The sequence below is a fragment of the Odocoileus virginianus genome, chromosome 9 (genome assembly GCF_023699985.2).
Source record: "Odocoileus virginianus isolate 20LAN1187 ecotype Illinois chromosome 9, Ovbor_1.2, whole genome shotgun sequence".
Lineage (NCBI taxonomy): Eukaryota > Metazoa > Chordata > Mammalia > Artiodactyla > Cervidae > Odocoileus > Odocoileus virginianus.
This window is the reverse complement of record NC_069682.1, coordinates 53,951,028-53,967,898: the sequence shown is the minus strand read 5'-3', so window position 1 is coordinate 53,967,898 and position 16,871 is coordinate 53,951,028. Positions and strand designations below refer to the sequence as shown.

The 16,871-nt window shown below is 44.4% G+C and overlaps 1 protein-coding gene and 1 long non-coding RNA gene across 18 annotated transcripts in view; one reads left to right on the top strand and one right to left on the bottom strand.

Annotated features, from left to right (window-relative positions):
- Window positions 1-9,197, bottom strand: part of LOC110145045 (uncharacterized) — a 71,573-nt gene extending 62,376 nt beyond the window's left edge. For 7 of the 17 annotated variants that reach the window (XR_011489567.1, XR_011489568.1, XR_011489572.1 and 4 more), the window contains exon 1: window positions 8,351-8,577. This is a non-coding gene — a long non-coding RNA (uncharacterized lncRNA). Of the gene's footprint in view, window positions 1-8,350; window positions 8,580-9,152 lie in introns of those variants that run through there. The other 10 variants (XR_011489574.1, XR_011489578.1, XR_011489571.1 and 7 more) reach the window with 7 other exon arrangements.
- RAB22A (RAB22A, member RAS oncogene family) overlaps window positions 8,671-16,871 on the top strand; it is a 49,670-nt gene continuing 41,469 nt past the window's right edge. Inside the window, exons 1-2 of the mRNA XM_020905196.2 lie at window positions 8,671-9,037; window positions 10,030-10,109. Of these exons, the coding sequence (XP_020760855.1) occupies window positions 9,002-9,037; window positions 10,030-10,109 (116 nt within the window). The 5' untranslated portion in view covers window positions 8,671-9,001. The remainder of the gene's footprint in view (window positions 9,038-10,029; window positions 10,110-16,871) is intronic.

Below are 16,871 nucleotides of genomic sequence, written 5' to 3'. Positions count from 1 at the left end.
CCTCTAGGGTAAGTGTTATGTGTGGGTGCATGTGTGTGCTAAGTCACTTCAGTCGTGTCCAACTCTTTGTGACTCTATGAACTGCAGCCCGCCAGGCTCCTCTGTCCGTGGGATTCTCCAGGCAAGAATACCAGAGAGGGTTGCCATGCCCTCCCCCAGGGGATCTTCCCAATTCAGTGATCCAACCCAAGTCTCATGTTTCCTGCACTGGCAGGGGGGGTCTTAATCACTAGTGCTACCAGAGAAGCACCTGTATGTGTGTGGGGCTCTATTTTTCTTGATGCTCAAGATACTTGAGGCAATCAAGCAATGCGGGCCGACATTACACCACTTTTCTAACAACCACCTTGGCCAAGTTGCCAAGAGAGCCACGTTCCTCCTTCTGGAAAGAAGCACAACTCCTCTGAGGATGTGCTAGTTTGGATGCACGTTTGGGTGCACGAGTTCCATGCCCGTCTCACCCGTCCCGCCCTGCCCCTATCTGCCCCGCTTGCTCTCCACCATCTTCCTCTTTGCACTGACCCCCTCCTCCCCATGGCTATGCTCTCCCCTGTGTCTCCATCTTAAAAAGCAATGCTTTTCAGGAAAGTGTATAGATAGCAGTAAGTGATCCACATGACAAACTTTAACTGAATATACTCAGCTCAAGAAAGAATCTTTCCAGCTTCTCCAAACTCCCCCCCCCGCACCGTGCCATGCTCCCTTCCCCTTTCTGCCTTATGCATGTGGAGGGGTGGGGGCACACTCTCCTGCCTTCTACATCAGATCACGGAGACTACCGTGCCACTTCTGTGCTCTGTGTAAATAGTCACACAGTCTCTACCTTTTGTGTATGGTTTCTTTCACCGACCACTACGTGATGTTCATCTGTATTACTGAGTGGAGCTAGAGATCACTCACTCTTAGAGCTGCATTGTTTTCCATCATGTGAACATACCCACACTTTATAATCCATTGGACTCAACGAGGACATTTGGGTGGGTTCTAGTTTTCAACTATTAAGAACAGTGCAACTATCACCCTGTCTTCTTTCCTTTTTTTGGCTGTGCTGGGTCCTTTTGGCATATAGAATCTTAGGTTTCAGCATGTGAACTCTTAGTTGTGGCATGTGGGATCTAGTTCCCCGATTAGGGATTGAACAGGGACCCCCTACATAGGGAGAGTGGAGTCTCAGCCATTGGACCACCAGGGAAGTTCTGACCATGACTTTTTGAAAATATACGTTCACATTTTGTTGGGCAAATAACCAGGCATGGAACTGCTGAGTCAATCTTTTTTTTTCTTTTCTTAAGGTTCTCAGAGTAGATATAAATAACACAAATCTGTTCTGGGCTCTTCTATATAAGAAGAAAAGTAAGTGACTTCAACCCCTCCAACCTCTCCAGCTGCTTCTTCTGGAAAGGGTCTGTTTTCCCTGCTAGACTGGGAGCTCCCCAAAGCAGTGACCATTCCTCAAAATGCCCAAAGGCCAGCCAGCATCTGGAATACAGTGGGTAATCAATGCATGACCACTGAGCTACAGGACTGCAGGCAACACTGCCTCAATCCCTGGAGCCTTCGCAACTTTCTGGCCTGGCTTCTGCTTCTTGGCTTCATTGGAGAAGTTCTCACTGAGGTCATTCGCCCCTGGTCCTCCTGAGCTTGAGCCAAATCAACCGGCACCTCCCGTCTGCGCCATCGCTACTCTCGCCTGCCCTCTATGTGGGAGCAGTTCTGGGATGGAGCCCAGGGATTCTTCATCCCTCTTCCCCCAGCACCTCCCGAAGGCTGGTGCCTGGGAGGAGCTGGAGGAACATCTGTTACCCGGATGATTTTTCAAACAGGGAAAGTAAGCACCTGCCCTCATCTCTAATTTTTTTTTCCCCAATCAGTTTAAGGCTAAGTGATGTTCTGAAGCTCAGAATTGCTTCCTCTTTCATTAGCTAGACTTTGCTGCAGAAATTTCTGCTTTAAAAAAAAATCTTAATTTATGGTGTAGAAAGCCATATAAAGCTCTCTTTTTTAAACAGATGATTCCAGGGACTCTCTGATGTTCATCTGTTTGTCTCACAGGATATGGAAAATACAGAACAACAAGAGTAAAATGCATTACAATTATCAGACAGGAAGCAGGGCTGACTCCGCTCCCACCACACTGACTCTTCTGTTCCTTGCCACTCTCATCCTGTTGGAAGGAGATAGGTGCATCCTTCTAATCCCCAAACACCAACAGGAAAAGAGAGACGTGAAGCCTTTGCAGCTTTCCGAGGGCTACCCAGCAGGGCAGGGCTTGTGCCAGCAGAAGTCAGCTCTTCGGACTGAGCCCCATGAGAAAGGCAGCCTCTGGGCTGGCTCAGCTAATCGATGGACTTTGAGGCTCTGATGGGATGAAATCGGGTTTCAGACAAAGACAAATATCATATGATATAGCTTACAGGTGGAATCTTAAAAAAATGACACAAACGAACTTATTTACAAAACAGAAACAGACTCACAGACTAGAAAACAAACTTATGGTTACCAGAGGGGGAGTGGGGAGGGACAAATTAGGAGTTCAGGATTAACATATACACACTATTATACATAAAATAGGTAACCAACCAACAAGGACCTACTGTATAACACAAGGAACTGTACTCAATATCTTGCAATAGCCTATAATGGGAAAGAATCTGAAAAAGAATATATATAAAATAAATATATAATAAAAAAGATTTATATACATACATAATATATGCATATAACTGAATCACTTTGCTGGACACCTGAACCTAACACAACACTGTAAATTACACTTCAATTAAACCACCCCCTCAAAAAAAGGGGGTAAAAATAGAATCAAGTTTGATTTAGAACAGAAGGCCAAATCCAGCCCACTGCCTGTGTTTGTAAATAAAACTTTTTTAGCAAATAACCATGTCCATTCATTTATGTACATCTGTGAGTGCTACTTGGAGAAAGAAATGGCAACCCACTCCAGTGTTCTTGCCTACAGAATCCCGTGGACAGAGGAGCCTGGTGGGCTGCTGTCCATAGGGTTGCACAGAGACGGACATGACTGAAGCGACTTAGCATGCATGCATGCATTGGAGAAGGAAATGGCAACCCGCTCCAGCATTCTTGCCTGGAGAATCCCAGGGACAGAGGAGCCTGGTGGGCTCCCATCTATGGGGTCTCACAGAGTCGGACGCAACAGAAGCAACTTAGCAGGGACAGCAGCAGTGGGTGCTACTAGGTTACAATGGCAGACTTGAGTGGTTGCATTAGGACTTCGGGCCAGCAAAGTCTAAAATGTTTACTGTCTGATCCTTTATGGGAAAAAAAAAAATGCCCATCTCTGATTTAGGGAACAATCTAATGGCTAGATTTCATTCTATTTCCCAACTGTTTATACACTCAAGTTCCTGTTCAAACTAGTTCACTCAACAGGGAGGTTTTTACTTAAAAATTTTTTTGACAATCTTTGATTCAAGTTTATGTAATAGTTAGAGAAAAAGTTCAATGGTTTGGTTTAGGGCTCAAATTAATACATTTTCTCCTCTTGGTTGTGGTCCTTGAGCAGCACATTGTTACAAACCTAACCAAAGTGGGCAGGTGAAACAGAATACTTCCTGCTCTAGAGGGTGTCTTTTATTCAAGCTTGAACATACTCCACTCCTATTCCAAGAGTCTATCTGTATTCCTCAAACTTAGCTAATCTTACTTCCAACAAAGAAACACACATCATTTATTGGCACCTAGTTTTCTTCATCACAGGAGTATACCTTTTTCCAACTTCTTTCATAGCTACCTCTTAAAAACTGAACATTTGGAAAGAAATACACTGTCCCCCAAATACTAATACATTCTCCAAGTCTGTCTTTTGAAGCTAAATGTATCTTACAATAACATGGCGGCTGACTTCAGAACTGAAATCCAGCATTAAACTCTTCATACAGATGTTTGATCCTTTATGAAACTTTCATCTCATTTTTAAAAATTTTTCATTTAGGAAATTTTCAAGTATATGCAAAAATATAATACTATAATAAACCCCCACACCCTTACCAGCCAGTTTCAACAAGTATAAATAGTCTACAATTTTTCCCACTCATCTTTCTTTCCAACTTGTTGATTATTTATTGTTTGCTGCAGTATTTTAAAAGCAGACCTCACACAGCATATCGTTTCACCAACAAATGCCTATTTGCTTCTGTTAAATAGTCCTTCTCCTTCAAACAAAACTGTGACACCACTATCACATCTGACAAGATTAATAATAATTCTTAATATAATCTAATACCTGGGTCAAGTTTAATTTTCCCCACTGTCTCAATGATGTCTTTTTATAGCTCATTTGTTCAATTAAGGATCCAAATATGACCATATATTGTATTTTGTTGATAGGTCTCTTTATATCTGCAACAGAGTCCCCTCACTTTTTTTCACCCACCACTAATACACATTTAAATTCTAATTGGTCAAGCAAGCCTTACCAGGAGTTATACCTCTTTAGCCCCCACATGCTTTAATCAACCCAGCCGCTGACAGGCCTATAAGCCCTTGAGGCAGAGACACATCCAGCTCCACCTTCCACGTGCAATCTACCACCAGGACCACTGTGTCTGGCCATCCCACACACTTTTTGCTCTCAAGAGAAGGAATTTAGGTAGCTTCAGCAGGCTAATTCACTAAAATTAAGTCTATTCTGTGCTCCGATGGCCCAAAGACTGAAATGATTTTGAAAAAACATGGCAACCTTTCCTGAAGGCTTCTTTTTGCAGTGAGCCAATTTAATCAAGAAATCACAAAATAAATCAGACAAGCCTTGTAATCCATCTTGGTTACCAGTAACGACATTAATTGAACACCTAGATCATGGAGGACACTAGGTTATAAAAAGCAAGACCAGTGTCCCTGCCCAAGGAGACTTAGAGCCTAGATGGAACGGCTATCCCGTCATTTAGACCAAAAAAAAGTCCGAGGACAACAGATGCAGAACCCACCTAAACCGACAAACTGTGCCCTACCATTAGCTTAAGAATATTTGTGAGATTGATCTCTGTGATGGAATAAAAAGAGGAAGAATCAGGACTAGTCTAACTAGTCTGATTGCTAGTTTTGCTAGTTCTATCATTTATGACCTATGCCATAATGAGTAAGTTACTTAACCTCTCTGATTCTGTTTCATCATTTATAAATCAGGTATAATCCTGCCTACCACACAGTAGCAGCCCTTAACACAGGAACAGAAAATCTTATATGAATGCCTAGCTGTAATGATGACAATTAAAATAATAACAGTAATAATCATTGAATGTAATACTCTATGCCAGGCACTGGGCTAAGATGTCTTTTTTTTAAATACTTTATTAATTAATTATTTATTTGCCGGGTCTTAGTTGCACCTCTTGGAATCTTCAATCTTTGATGAGGCATGTGTGATTTTTTTTTTTTAGGTGCAGCATGCAAACTCTTAGTTGGGTGATGTGAGATCTAGTTCCCTGACCAAGGATCGAACCCAGGCCCCCTGCTTTGGGAGTGTGAGTCTTAGCCACTGGAGTCTTAACCACCAAGGAAGTCCCTAGAACATTTTGTGTCTTCTGTCTCATCTAATCCTCGTATCAGTCCTATGAAGCATCTCCAGTTGTCAGGTCTTCCAGATGAAGAAAGTGAACAAAGGTGAGTGATCGGCTCATGCTGACTCAGCTAAAGACAGGAAGTGGATCACTTGACCTCAGGGTTTTTGCCGTAATCACAGTGTAATGATGCCTCCCAAATACCACCACAGTAAAGTGGGACCTAGGGCAGCATAAATTACTGGGGGGTAAAGGCCCTCCTATTATGGCTATTAATTAGACCAATTATATTATAATTTCATAGATACAGCAACCTGAAGCCCCACCTCTGCACAATAAGGAGGCCCCGGGAGGCTCCCCGAGGGGCCCTACCCATGGCCTGGGTGTGTTCAGAGCCATGATGCTGGTTTCCTTCCTTACTGGGACAAGTCTTCAGCAGTCTCCTAAACAGTATTGAATGCATTCTTTATTACAAGTGTCACCTAAGATATGTACAGAGCCAAAATCAGAATTATTTAATTCCTTTCTGTACACATATACAGAAAAGACAAAAGGAAGCTAGCTGCCAGAGGAGATCCAATTGCCTGCCACCACCACCCTTTGAGGGTTTCCCTGGTGGCTCAGAGGTTAAAGTGTCTGCCTGCAATGCGGGAGACCTGGGTTCGATCCCTGAGTCGGGAAGATACCCTGGAGAAGGAAATAGCAACCCACTCCAGTATTCTTGCCTAGAGAATACCATGGATGGAGGAGCCTAGTGGGCTACAGTCAATGGGGTTGCAAAGGGTTGGACACGACTGAGCAACTTCACTTACACTACTCTTGGAAAGTCCAAGCTAGCCAAGTGGAAGAAGCAACTGGAGAACTGAGGCCCTGATCTACAGTTGCAGCAGATTTCCTTGCCAACAGCCAAGTGAGGAAAGCCGTTTTGAACCCTCCCATCTCCCCAGAGTTCCAGAGAACACATGAGGCTTCTATATCACCCAGTCAATGCACAGAATTATTATGCTGTTGATTTAAGCCACTAAGGGTTCAGGTAGTTTGTTAGATAACGGAAATAGCCAAAAACCAGCTATTCCAGCCAGGCCTAACATTAAATCTATGAATGAGAGGTGCCTAGCCAGGCCTAACATTAAATCTATGAATGAGAGGTGCCTTAACAGCAGCTTACTATTGCTTATCAAGAGCAATGCTACATTCCTTCCATTCAAAGACACCCATTGGCTGAAACATTTTGTAAACCCATGGCCCACATTGTACCTTGCTCCACAGTATTCAATAATTATGAATAATCACATCAATAATAATGGCAGGTAATATTTACTGCTTCTTACGTACAAGACTTTGTGCTAAACCTTTTATTTTTTATATATTTATTTGGCTGTGCCAGATCTAAGTTGCAGCACACAGGATCTCTGATCTTCATCAAGGCATGCAGGACCTTCTAATTGCAGTATGCAGGATCTTGAGTTACGGCATGCAAACTCTCAGTTGTGGCATGTGAGATCTAGTTCCCCCACCAGGGACTGAACCTGGGCCACCTGCGTTAGAAGCACACAGTCTCAGCCTCTGGACCACCAAAGAAGTTCCTAAACCTTTTATTAGTTAAGCTCTACTAAAGCCCTCTGAGGTGGACCATTATTATGCCCATTCTACAGATGAAGCCAGTGAAGCTCAGAGAGGTACATTGACTTGGTCAGGATCACACAGCCAGTAAAGAGTGGCTCAGGACTTCACCCTCTGGCCATCTGACTCCAGAACCCACGCTCCTAACCACTGGCCCCTTCAAGGGTCATTTTACTTTAATAAAGTTGCCTCCTTCTGAAAGAAATAATGTGTATAAATTACACTTATTTCTGAAAAAGTATGTGTATAAATAAATGTGCATGACCTATGGTATTTTCAGCAAACCCCAGTTCTTGTTAGTAGGAAACCTGTAGATGCAGAAAGGAAAGAGCACAGTAAGCCCCATTGATGTCGGTTACTGTACTGTTTGTACAGGCTTCCTTCATCAGCAAGCACCCAGGGTTTGGTAATCATCTGTTTACAAGGTGGCTCTCTCCCTGGCCTGTGAGAGCCGTCACAGTCTCAGGTTCATCTTTGTAGGTTCTGGGATCGGCACACGGCCTGGCCCAGAAACAGGAGGTCCTCAAGAAAAGTTTGCTGAATGGAAAAGAAATGCTTCATTCACCACCAGTACGAACTTGCCTTAACAAGTCCATCTTCTCCACCCATCAGTCCTTAAAGTGATTCTAAAGGAGAGGGTAGGAAGGTACTGGAGGGAGACCCATCCGAGAAAGGCGGGTACCAGTGGGCTCCTCAGGATGAAACAGGGCTGGGCTTGTGGCCAGGATACTGGAGAAGTCTGTGCGAGTCTGTGGCCGGCCACACTGAGAGCCGGACCTCCCAAACTCCCCAGCATTCTGACAAGTCCTGGGGAACAACTGGAGACCCTGGTTGGAAGACCCCCGACCCCAGAGGGGGCCAGGCCTCCTCCCGCCGGGAATCGCCAGGATGAACGAAGGACTAGCCCTCCCGGGCCACGCAGGAGGAGGAGGAGGAAGAGAAAGAAAGTAACAGGAAGTCAGAAGTTTTCCAACAACAAAAATCCTCCCCATGGCTGGGAGGGGTCCCCGTCCTCGGCCGCCCCGCCCAGTGAGGAGGGACCGCCACAAGTGATCAAGGCAACTGGGGGTCCCCCTATTATGGTTCCAACAAGAAGAGTTCAGCCTGTAGATCCCACACCCACCATCTGTGCACCCCTAACTCTGCGAGAAGTTCCCAGGGAGGGGCGGGATGCCCCAACTGTTACTTACAATCGTCTAAGTCATCCTGCAAGTCCACAAAGTACAGGGGCATCTCTGAAAACCAAGAGACACACAAGGAGTTACGAGGGGGCTGCGGCTGGTGGACTCAGGGATGGGCGGGGGGGGGTCCTCGGGACTCCTGGGGTGGTTCCGGCTGAAGGGGAGGGGGGTGCCCCAGGAGCTGGACCCCATTCACCCGCCATCTTGAGATGACCTGGAGGCGGGGCCGGCGCCCGAGGGGCGGGGCCTGAGGGATAGGGGCGGGGTATGTGGTTTCGCGTCCCGCCCCCTCAGTGCCAGCCCCGCCCCCGAGCCCGGGCCTCCCCGCGAGCCTAGCTGCGCCGGCCGGCCCCGCCCTCTCGGCGAAGGTGGCTGCCGAAGTGGGCGGGGAGGTCAGGTGACCCGGCCGGCGTCCCAAGATGGCGGCGGCGGTGGCGCCCGGGAACCCGCGGTACCGTCCGGGCTGCTGAGACGGGCCCCGCGCGGCTGGCGACGGACGGGCCGGGCCGAGAGCCAGCGAACGGGCGACCGCCGCCTCTGCGCGCCCCGCGGCCGGGGCTAGGCCGTGCGGCGGCGGCGCCAGGGGATGCTCGTGCTGGGCCGGGCCTCTCCCTTCTCAACTTAGGGCGGCGGCGGGCCCGCGCCCCTGGCTCCCAGGCCATGGCGCTGAGGGAGCTCAAAGTGTGTCTGCTGGGGGTGAGTGGCGGCGGGCCGACCGGGAGGGCCGCGGGAGGACAGGCGGGCCGCAGACCGTGGCGAGCCCACGTTCCCTCCGCCCCTTCCCCCAGACTGGGTGCGGGACACCACCTACCTGCCCGGACCCTCACTTCGGCGCCCTGGGCCGTCCCGCCCACCTGGCCGCACCCTCCTGAAGGATTTGCTGTTGGTAGGGTTCACCCTTGTCCCTCCCAGGTGCCCAGGGACTCTTCCTGCCCCCCAGAGGGTGAAGAGTCCTCCCTGCCCTTCCATTGCTTCTGGGTTAAGAGCAGTCTTTAAATAGTTTCCCTTGGTACTAGTTAGGAGTTGGCCAAGGCTTGCAAAGTGACTAGTAACAGGTCTTTATGTTTTACAAGCAGCATTAGTCTGTTTTCCTGTCTGCTTGGTGTTTTTGAACTTGTGGAATACCCCTGATACTTCACTGTAGATTTACCTTCCTGGGGCGGGAGTGGAGACATTCAAATCAAAAAGCCCCCAAAACTGGTTTGAAGCTTTAGCTTCCTTACTTGTCAAGGCAACTTTGCGATTTCAGAGCATACTTTCTGAAGTTGATGCTCTCTTACCAGAGTTGCTACTTTAAAGACTGAGAAAGATTTCAATAACTAGTCTTACCCCTTCCCAGATTGGGTGGGGCTGGGATGTATCAGGAATTACTCAGAAGTAGTTCAAGAGTTCATTCTTAAGGTAGACTTGTTAGAGAGCAATTGAGTTTGTCACTTTGCACGCTACGCAGAAACTTGGGGTCTTTCAGAAGATCCTCACATCTTTTGTAAACTCATATATCCTCTCCTGCAATACATTTTGAAATCTTATAATTACTCCACTGAATTTTTATGAAAATCTCCTTTGTGTTTCTTTAAAATTCACCTATCCAGGATGATTTTTCCAAAATCCTGAACTTAGGGCACAAGGCAGCTTTTGGTATGTGTCAGCAAGTAACTTTTTTCTTCACCTCTCTCATTGTATTTCAGGATACAGGTGTGGGTAAATCAAGTATTGTGTGGCGGTTCGTGGAAGACAGTTTTGATCCGAACATCAACCCAACAATAGGGTAAGAGATTATGTTTACTGAATATGCATCTAAAGGTGTACTAAAAAGTCCTTTGAAACAAAGATGTGTTACAAGGGTAAGCATCCCCGTTCTAAAAGCTAGTGAATTTGGAGACGGTGATTACCATAATCTCTAGAAGGACTTGAAAGAGTAGAGCAAGGATTGATGTGTTTTAGGAAAATCGTCTTTTGACTTGTGAAAAGTGAAAGCTTGAAGGTGAAAGTATGAATTAAAGTTTTATTTATTAGAATATACATAGAGCCTTCGATCTGTGAATAGGAACAGCAAATTTCACCTTGAAATAAGGCAGAAGAATATAGGTCTTAATGCTTTTTTTTCCCCAGCATGTCAACTAAAAGATACTTTAGACGGCTTTAACTCTTCCTGAAAAATAGTTTGGAGTCTGAACCCTTCTCACACATTTCAGCACCATGCCTGCACATTCCTGTAGTAATGATGAATTAACAGAGTAATATCAAAATGTAAGCCTTTTGGGGGTATCTGGTTCATAGGAAAAGTGAAATTGACTGGCTATAGGTTTTTGCCTCTGAACTTTTCAGGCTGTTTAAATAGCGTACTGTTGATACTTCCTCTGTGAGAAGTTGTGTTTTTTGTGTTTCGTGTCTTTTAATACTCTTGTTAAGGTTATAAAACTAGGTAGCTGCTATGCAAAGCCTCACCCAATTGGTTGTTTCCACTTAAAAATCTAATCTGTCTAATCGGAAAATAATTCACAGCATGCACGTCCACATTTGAAGGCATCAAGATGAAACCACCACTGACTCTCTGACATTAAAGTGACTTTGAATGTTCTCCAGGAAAAGACTGGGTGTGTCTGCACGTTTAATGTGTGAACTCATCCTCCTCTAGACCTGCCTGTCACTACGTGCGTGGGAAAGTGAAGTGGCAGGAAGTGGCAGTAGGCCCTGCTGCTGACTCAGGGAATGACACACCTCACACTAGTCAGCGCCCCAAACCCCACCGCCAGCTTGTTAGAGGTGCTGCCTCGCCAGAGAAGAGGGGAGGCTGGGGGTCTCTCTGGTGCTCACGCGGAGGTCCATGGCCCTGTCCTGGCGACCCGTCCTCTCCGTTTGGCCGCGCACCCTGTCCCCAAGCCCGGCTGTCTTCCCTGTTTAGTGTGGGTGAACGTCTCACAGGCAAGAGCGAGATGAGGCTTTCCCGTCATCTCTACCCGTCCCTGTTTCTCTGTCCTTGGCACATGTCTCCCTCCTTCATGACGAACCCCACGCACGCCTGAGCTCAGGAGCACCCTGACTCCTTCCCCAGCCCTGCCTACAGACCTGCTCCCCTCAGACAGGGCCATTCCCCAGACCTGCTGGGCAAACTGGGGGCTCTGGAACAAGAGCTTACTGCTTCTTCAGCCCTCTGCCAACCATCCCACCTTCTCCGCTCTGCTGAAACCACCTTCCCTCAGGACCTGCTTCCAACTCACTGACAAAGCCAAGGGCTGTTTCCTTTCATTATTTGCTCATCCAGTGCCGGCTGTATGCCAGATGCTGACCTGGGTGCTGGTAATTCAGAGCAGGGCTCAGTAGACCCTGGCCTTTTGGCCTACCCCTCAATTCAAAGATAAAGCATTACTGAGACACAACATACCTGTTCATTTATATGTGGTCTCCACTGCTTTCTGCCTCAAGAGCAGAGTTGAATAGCTGTGACTGAGATCCCATGGCCCACAAAGCCCAGAGTATTTATTATTTAGAGCTTTTCAGGAAAAGTTGACCAGCCCCTCCTGCCCTCAGGTACCTGCTAAGAAGGAGAGAGACATACTGTGTAACCAAAGCACAGGAAGTGAGTTCTTTGGCCATTTTCTGTGCTCCGAAGGAGGAGTGTGGAGGCCCGGCGAGAGCATGTAGCCAGGGCCTGACGCTGGCCCGGGCTCTGCCAGGTCCCATGGTGCCTCACAGTGAAAGTGTGAGGCTCTTGGATGCCCTGACATCTCAGTATTGATAAATGAGTGGATTATATTTCAGAAGATAGTTTAGAGACACAAGTTTCTGAAGAGTGGAGGTAGCTGTTGGTGATGTTGAGGGCAGTGAGTACCAGGGGGGACAGGGCATGTTGGACGGGCGGCCCAGAGGCTGGACAGTCAGCAGGCCAGGCCACGGTTGTTCCTTCTCTCCCTGTGTCCTTCCATGCTCTTCAGTCTTCTGCCTGCCCTTCCTCCTCTGCTGAGTTCACACCGGTAGGTCTTCCTCATGCATCCTGCCCGACTCCTCTGTGCCTTTCCCAAACATACAGGGGCTCTGCATATCCATGACTAAGCTCAGGAGCTCCCCATCAGAGGCCTGGCCCTCTGCTCCTCTTTCCATGGACCTTGTGGTAGAGAAAAGGACCAACGTATCCTCAGGTACTCAAGCCAGAACCCTGATTATCCTTTCTAGATCGCCCTCCTTCTGTCCCTTCTCCCTGAAGCCAGCATGAGTCACTTGCTCCTGTCCAGGACTCCTGAATATCTTTTCATCCCTGTTACTTTGATGACTTCTAGACCTTCATCTTCCCTAGTGGTGGTCCAGACGTGGACACTGCCACCTGCCAGCTGGTTAACTCTGAATCTGTTTCCCCATCAACAAAATCGTAGTAATAACGGGCACCAAACTCTGTATGAGATATTCCTTTTCAAATGTTCAGCTAAGTGCCAGGGACACTGGGGCTCAATACATGATAGCATTGTTTTTAAAATATTTAGATCTTATTAAAACCTTTCAAAATTACTTTTATCAGAGTAATGTGTCTGTGGTTTTTTCTGTAATAGCGAGGCTTTTAAGTATTAACAGTTCCCTGGTCCACTCTGACTCACTCCCTAGAGGCATCTACTTTTGTGATGGTTTTAGCTGGGTTTTTTCTGATCTTTCCTCCAGATTTTTTTGTTAACATGCATATACTGCTAATTCTTGATCCCTTCTCTCCTCCCCCACCCCATCCCCAAAATTTTAGGCATTACCTCGTGCTTGTTTTCTTGGGAGATGGGAAGTTAGGAATTCTGATTCTCTTATCTCTCCCTGCTTCATTTGCCCTCCTCCTCCTGTGTTTCCATTAAAGCTCTACCACTGAGCGGCAATGTAGCGTTTAGACTGCAAGGTCTCCAGCCGGTCTAGCTGCTTCACATCCCAGGTCTAACACGTAGTAGTTGCTCTGTGGCCTTGAGCAAAGTATTTAACCTCTTTGTGACTAAATTTGCACATTTGGGATAATTAGTTGCCTCTAATTATAGAGTTGTGAAAATCAAGTTAAAATACATAAAAATTACTTAGAATGGTACTTGGCATATGGTAAGCATTTGTTATTTCTTAGCAACTGATATTTTTTGATAAACTTATAACACTATAGTTTTTTAAACTGTATTTAAATGGAATTACTAGATATTGTTTTATATCTGCTTATTTTATTCATATTTTGTGAGGTTCATCTATGTCATTTCATATAATGATAGTTTATTCTTTTTCATCTCTGTACAGTAAGTATCCCATTGGATAAATACACCACAGTTTATTCTACTGTTGGAATTGTGATTGTTTCTATTTGGGGTTTGGGAATTGGCAGGGGAATTCCTGGCTCAGAAGGAATACGTATCTTAACTCTAGTAGATGTCTTCTAAAGTTTTGGGTCAGTTTATGTTCTTGCCAGCAGTATTTGGGAGTTCCGGTTGCTTCATATCCCCTACGACATTAGATGTCATCAATCTCAAATTTTAGCTGTGTTGGAGGATTGGTGGTACTGCCTTATTCTGGTTTTAATTCCTGTTTCCCATATGACTACAGCTACTGAACACATTTTCATGTCTTTATTGGTCATCTGGATACGTTGCCTGTTTGAGAATCTTGTTCGTTTTTCTATTGAGTTGTCAGTCATAGTCTCATTGACTTATGAGCGTTGACTTACGGATTGACTTATTAAGTCGTGTATTGACTTATGGGTGTTATGTATGTCTTCTGGATATTGTAGATTCTGTAGTCATTTGTTGCATCTGACTATTGCAGATACTTTCTCACACTCTGTAACTATCCTTTTCACTCTCTGGACCTTTTAATGAAGGGTTGTTACTTTTAATATATCCACTTGATCAGTCTTTCAATGAAAGATACTATGTTAGTGCCTTTTATGTCCTTTTAATAAACTTTGATTTACCAAAGTCATGAAAATACACTCCTGTTATCCTATAGAAATTTTGTTTTGCTTCTCAGATTTAGATTTAATTTTTACCTAGAATTAATTTCTGTATGAGATGTAAAATTAAGTTGTGGGGGATTGTCTTTTTTTTTTTTTAATTCCAGCAGAGATTTACATCTCACTTTTTTTTAAGATTATCCATAATTCACTGTTGCGTACTGAGCTGTGATTATCATAAATTGATCATATGTATTTATAGTGCACTTTTTAATGGATTTTTGTTATTTTATCCCACTGATCTGTGTTTTAGTTTTTTTATAATTTTATTTGTTTTTATTGTTGACTCTGCTGGATCTTCGTTGCTGCCTGGGCATTTCTCTAGTTCCAGCAGGCACGGGCTGCCTCCAGCTGCGATGCACAGACTCTCACTGCAGGGGCTTCCCTGGTGGAGCACAGGCTCTGGGGTGTGCAGGCGTCAGTAGTTGTGGTTCCCTGGCTATAGCGCACAGGCTCGGTAGTTGTGGTGCACGGGCTGCTTTGCTCTGCGGCACATGGGGTCTTCCCTGACCTGGGACCAAACTCCTATCTCCTCATTGGCTGGCAGAGTCTCAGCTGCTGAGCCACCAGGTAAGCCCCGCTCTGTCTTTTTAATTGACTTTACTAAAGCATAGTTTACATGCAATAAAAGGCACCCATTTTTAGTGAACATTTCGATGAATTCTGACAAATTGGGGAAGGAAATGGCAACTCACTCCAGTATTTTTGCCTGGAGAATCTCATGGACCGAAGAGCCTGCCTGGCTACAGTCCATAGGGTCACAGAGTTGGACACGACTGAAGCAACTTAGCATGCATTCACACGTATACTTATATGTATACATCTGTGAGCTCATCACTACAATCAAGATGTAGAACACTTCCATCACTCCAGTCTGTCCCCTTTTGCCCCAACCTGTATTTATCCCAATCCCTACCACAGGCTCCAGACAACCACTGATAAGCTTTCTGTCTCTATAGATTATATGGAATTTTAAAGTTTCAGTTGTTTGTTCTTCACGTGCAAACATAAAGTTGGCCTTGTGTCATGTGACTTTGCTAAATTCAATTAGTTCAGACATCTTTCTAATAGATTCCTTGAGATTTTCTTAGGTGTACCATCATGTCATCTGTAACAGGCAGTTTTCTTTACTTCTTTCCAATCTATATGCCTTTTATTTCTTTTACTTGCCCTGTCACATGAGCTAAGACCTCCAGTACTTAAGAGAAGTGGTAACAGCCAACATCCTTCCCTCATTCCTAATCTTGAGGGGAAAGTATTTGGTCTTTTCCATTAAACTGGATGTCTGGGCTCTTAGGTTTTTTATAAGTGCCCACTACCAGTTTGAGAATATTCTCTTCTATCTCTAAATAGAAATTTTTTTTTATCAAGGATTGTGTGAGTTTTGCCAGGTGGGTTTTTTATCTTTTGAACTGTTGTTAACACTTTTTCGTTTTCAGTCTTAGAATAATGATTTATAACAATCGGTACTAAAATAACAAAGTGATGTTGCATTCCTCACATAAATTTCACTTGGTTATTATGTGTTTTTTTATTACACTACTGAGTTGGATTTACTAAAATTTTTGCCAAGAGTTTTTTGCCTCCATGTTCATGACGGATATTGATCCGTAGTTTTCTGTAATACATTTCTCTAGTTTTGGTATCAGGACCTCATAAAATAAGTTGGGAAGTATTTTTTCATCTTCTGTTTTTTGGAAGATTCCATGTAGAATTGGTATTATTTCTTCCTTAAAGGTTCGGTTTAATTCACGAGTGAAGCCATCTGAGCAAGGAGTTGTGTCAGCAAAATTTAGCTACCACTTCAGTTCCTTTAATAGTTCCGGGCCTATTCATTTCTTCCTGAGTAAGCTTTGGTATTAATAGTTTGTGTCTTGCAAAGAGTTTGTTCATTGTTTATGTCTTTTAATTTATTGGCATAAAGTTGTTCATAATATCCCTCTACTATCATTTTAATGTCATTAGAATCTGTCTAGCAATTTTAATGGTCTTCTCAAAGAACCAGTTTTTTATTTTACTAATATTTCACTGTTTTTTCCCATTTTTCTTTTTCATTGATTTTTGCTTTTATCTTCATTTTTTTCCTTCCTTTTCTTATTTTGACCTAATTTCTTCTTTTTTAGTTTTTTAAAGTGGAAGTTTAGAATATTGACTTTTAAGGCTGTTTACATATATGCAATTAGAACTATAAATTTGTAAGTACTGGTTTGGGTGAAATACCATGGATTTTGATGATTGTATTTTCATTTTCATTTAGTTCAAGGTATTTCTTTCCCTTGTGACTTATTAGTTGTTTGGAAGTATGTTTTCTAACTTCCAATTATTTGGGGATTTTCCATAAATTTTCAACTAGTATGATTTGTGGTTTAAATCCATTAGATCAGAGGACATAACTCATTAAATTATTTCAGACCTTTTTACATTTAATGCTTATTTTATGGCCTAGCATGTGGTCTTCATGAATGTTCCATGTTTAGCAGAAAAGAATATGTTCTGCTGCTATTGTGTGTTCTGTAAATGTTAAACAATCAGCTTGACTAATAGCACTGTTCCTTTCCTCTGTATACTTAACTG